The following is a 3,773-nucleotide window of genomic DNA, read 5'->3' as shown; positions in this document are numbered from 1 at the left end:
ACTGTTGGAGATGTTATGGTCCTACCTTGCATAACGATGTTGTACTAAGACGTTGCACAGACTGCAATCACAATTTCGCCGGGGATGAGTGCTACGACACTCATAAAACATTGAAACTTCCTCGCACAAACCAGACAAAATGTGACACATTTCGATTTTGCTCAGCTTGTGAGAAAAGTTATTCACTAGTACGCGGGCAAGTGCATGTGTGTTCTTTTGTATATTGCAAATTTTGCAAAGAGAACGTAATGGAAAATCATCTCTGCTTTATGCAAAAATGGTCAGAGCCAGAGAAAAAAGAGAAAATCAAATACATTTCGATTTTCTATGATTTTGAAACGTCGGCTGTCACACCTGTTGAGAACAAGGCGAACACATACGAACACAAACCCATATTATTGGTCTGTCAAGCAGTATGTGATCTTTGCTCCCACGTACCACAAAACGACTACTTTTGCGTCGTATGCAAAAATCGCCAACATGTTTTTCACAATATGGATGACAATAATGTCGATGTTGTGAAACAGTTTATTGATTATCTTCAGTCGTTTGGGGCTAAGACTGAGCTCCTCATTACAGCTCATAATGCTAAGTCATTTGACGCTGTGTTCCTCATTCACGAGATCATAGCAAGGCAACTCCCAGTTGAGATCACACTTCAAGGGGCAAAAATTATTTGTATGAAAATTGGTTCATGGAAATTTATTGACTCCTTAATGTTTCTCCCCATGCCGCTCAGCGCAATGCCAAAATCCTTTAGTCTTCATGAACTGAAGAAAGGCTGGGCGCCTTACCTTGCTTTTAAGCCTGAGTATTTTTCATATGAGGGACCTATGCTCCCACGAGAGTTTTACTGTGTATCCACTATGAAGTCCACGGCAGCAGACGAGTTTAACTCGTGGTATGACGAACAAGTCGCTAATGGTGTTGTGTTCAATTTCAAAAGAGAGATTATTGACTACTGCATCAGTGATGTGACGATCTTAAGACAAGCTTGCTTAGCCTTCAGAAAGCTTTTTGCTGAGACTGCTGGGTTCGACCCCATGTTCTCTTGTATAACTCTAAGTAGTGCGTGCATGGCAGCCTACCGTCGCAACTTCTTACCCGAAAATACCATTGGTTTGGTGCCAAGTGGAGGATACCATGGGAGGGGTAATCAGTCTCATATTGCCCTAAAATGGTTGGACTTCGAGTCATTTAAACTTGGCAAGGTTATACAAACTATTTACACTCACAGGGAAGTGTCTGTTATGGGTCGTCGTGTTGATGGCTATATTGAGCTGGCGCGCCCGGATGGGAGCGTAGAGAAAAGAATCTATCAATTCTTTGGAGATTATTTCCACTCCTGTCCTAAGCATTACCCTCCCACAGAGGGCGACTCAGAGAACCGCCTCGAGCAGACAAGAAGAATAACGGCGATTTTCCGCCGTGCTGGCTACACAGTGATTGAGAAATGGGAGTGTGAATTCAATGAGGAGCTCAAAAATGATCCCGAAGTCAAGGCCTTTTTCAGTACACACCCCACAACACGTGTCCCTCCCCTTCGCTTGCGCGATGCTTTGGCAGGAGGACGAACAAATGCTATGAAATGGTACTATAAGGCTGACCTGGCTAAGGGGGAGACTATTAAAATGGCAGATGTCATCTCGGAATATCCGAATGCTAATTTGCGTGGGAAATACGTCACAGGTCACCCACAAATTTTCCTAGAGGGAAACCCTGACATGCCCCCAAAAGAGTCATGGAACGGAGCGATAAAATGCACAGTTTTACCGCCACGAGATCTCTACCTGCCTGTGCTGCCTTATAGATCTAATGGGAAACTCATGTTTCCGCTTTGTCGCACTTGTGTAGAGACACTAAATGAGAACAAGTGCACGCATGAGGACCCATCCGAACGAGAACTTATGGACACCTGGTGTGCGCCCGAGCTTCTTCTTGCATTTAAAAAGGGATATCAGCTGAGGAAAATACACGAAGTCTATCAGTACCCAGGGGTCATGGAGTACAACCCTAAAACAGGAGAGGATGGACTCCTTTCGGCATATGTAAGATGCTTTATGGCGTTGAAGCTCCAAGCAAGTGGGTGGCCGGCAGGTTGTGACACACCTGAGCAGAAACAAAAATACATAGACGATGTCCGTAAATATGACGGTGTTGTTATCGACCCTGCAGAGGTGGATAAACGCCCAGCACTTCGGCAGCTAAGCAAACTGCTCCTTAATTCCTTTTGGGGTAAATTTGGGGAGAAGACAAGTCGCCCTAAGACAGAGTTCATCTATGCAAGGGATGCACTGCTAAACATTGTTGCTGACCCCTCTAAGATTGTCACAGCCCTTGTACCTATTTCTGAGAACTGCATGCAGGTCACTTGGATTCCTATTCAAGATGCCGAGGAAACACTAGCCACCTCCTCACTTATTCACGCTGCCCTAACTACATGCTTCGGCCGCTTGCATTTGTACAAGTATTTGGATATTGTACAGGACAGAGCCCTTTACTGTGACACAGACAGCGTAGCTTATATCAGCCGCCCTGGTGAACTTGATCTTACTACCGGAAGTCACTTGGGTGATTTGACCGACCAGGTGGAAGAAGATTATGGAGCCGGCTCTTTTATCACGGAAATGGTCTGTGGGGGACCAAAAAATTACAGTTACAAGGTGGCTGTGGGTGGTGACGTAAACAATATCAAGGTGTGCATAAAAGTAAGGGGAATCACAATTAATAAGTCATGCGATGACCTCGTTACATTTGAGAATTTGAAGGAGATGGTAAGGGGGAGAATAGAAAAAGTACATGTCCCTATTCCCAGAAAAATCACACGAATCCCTCATTGGAGAATTGTGAACAGAGACACGTCCAAAGATTGGAGGGTAGTTAACACCAAAAGGCGCAGGGTTGATTTGGAGAACACTGTCCCTCACGGTTACACTGCTTGGCAAGGGGATGAGGAAGACGAGGAGATGCTGGAGGTCTTAGGCCAACTTCTCGACGCCTAAAACGTAGGCAATTTTTTTCTGGCGCAAGGGAGGAGCAGGCTGGCCCTATAAAAGTAACCCACAGCTTAAGGTGTCCATCAGTCTTCAAGATGGACCTCAGATTCCAACATCCTTGCACTGCCCTCGTGGTGGGTGGAACGGGAAGTGGCAAAACATTTTTCATGAAACGCCTCATTGAAAATAGAGACGAAATGTTCAATGTGAAATTTGAACAAATAATTTTCTATTACTCTGAGTGGCAGCCTCTGTATGACGAGCTAAAAGACAAGGTCGATTTCAGACAAGAATTTCCTGTCCTGGACGACCACCCAACTGGACAAGGGCCCAAGCTTATTGTGATTGACGATTTTATGGACGAGATTAAGTCTCACCACAAGGAAATCCTTAAGTTCTTCATTAAGGGTAGCCATCACAGAAACCTTAGTATTTATTTCTTAAGTCAGTGTCTTTTTCCTGATGGTCTAAGGCAAATAAGTCTCAATACACACTATATCGTGATTTTCAAAACAAGTCGAGACTTGGCGCAGGTGCGCACATTCTGCATGCAGGTTGATCCCACTCATTTCCGAGCCCTTCTTGAGGCTTATCACGACGCTACTCGGGCTGGCTTTACATACCTGCTATTTGATTTCAAGCCCAATCAGAAAGATCATTTGCGCATGCGCACTCTGATTTTTCCCGGCGAGTCCACAGTCGTTTACATTCCCAAGGGAAAGTATAAAAGGGAGATGGATGCATTAGTCTGAATCAGTCGTTGACAATGGCTCCTGC

At 44.9% G+C, this 3,773-nt stretch overlaps 1 protein-coding gene across 1 annotated transcript; it reads left to right on the top strand.

Moving 5' to 3' along the window:
- Positions 1-494: 494 nt before the first annotated feature.
- On the top strand, positions 495-3,002 carry LOC127750612 (uncharacterized). The gene has a single exon (XM_052272722.1). The coding sequence runs from the start codon at positions 495-497 to the stop codon at positions 3,000-3,002; it is 2,508 nt and encodes an 835-aa protein (XP_052128682.1).
- The last annotated feature ends 771 nt before the right edge of the window (positions 3,003-3,773 follow it).

Source organism: Frankliniella occidentalis, unplaced genomic scaffold, assembly GCF_000697945.3.
Source record: "Frankliniella occidentalis isolate FOCC.00 unplaced genomic scaffold, Focc_3.1 Scaffold221, whole genome shotgun sequence".
Lineage (NCBI taxonomy): Eukaryota > Metazoa > Arthropoda > Insecta > Thysanoptera > Thripidae > Frankliniella > Frankliniella occidentalis.
The sequence above is the reverse complement of the archived record's forward strand: the minus strand, read 5'-3'. Positions and strand labels throughout refer to the sequence as shown.

What these genes read in the sequence shown, in the direction of transcription:
- LOC127750612 (XM_052272722.1), top strand. Translation starts at nt 495, where the DNA reads ATGGATGACAATAATGTCGATGTTGTGAAACAGTTTATTGATTATCTT.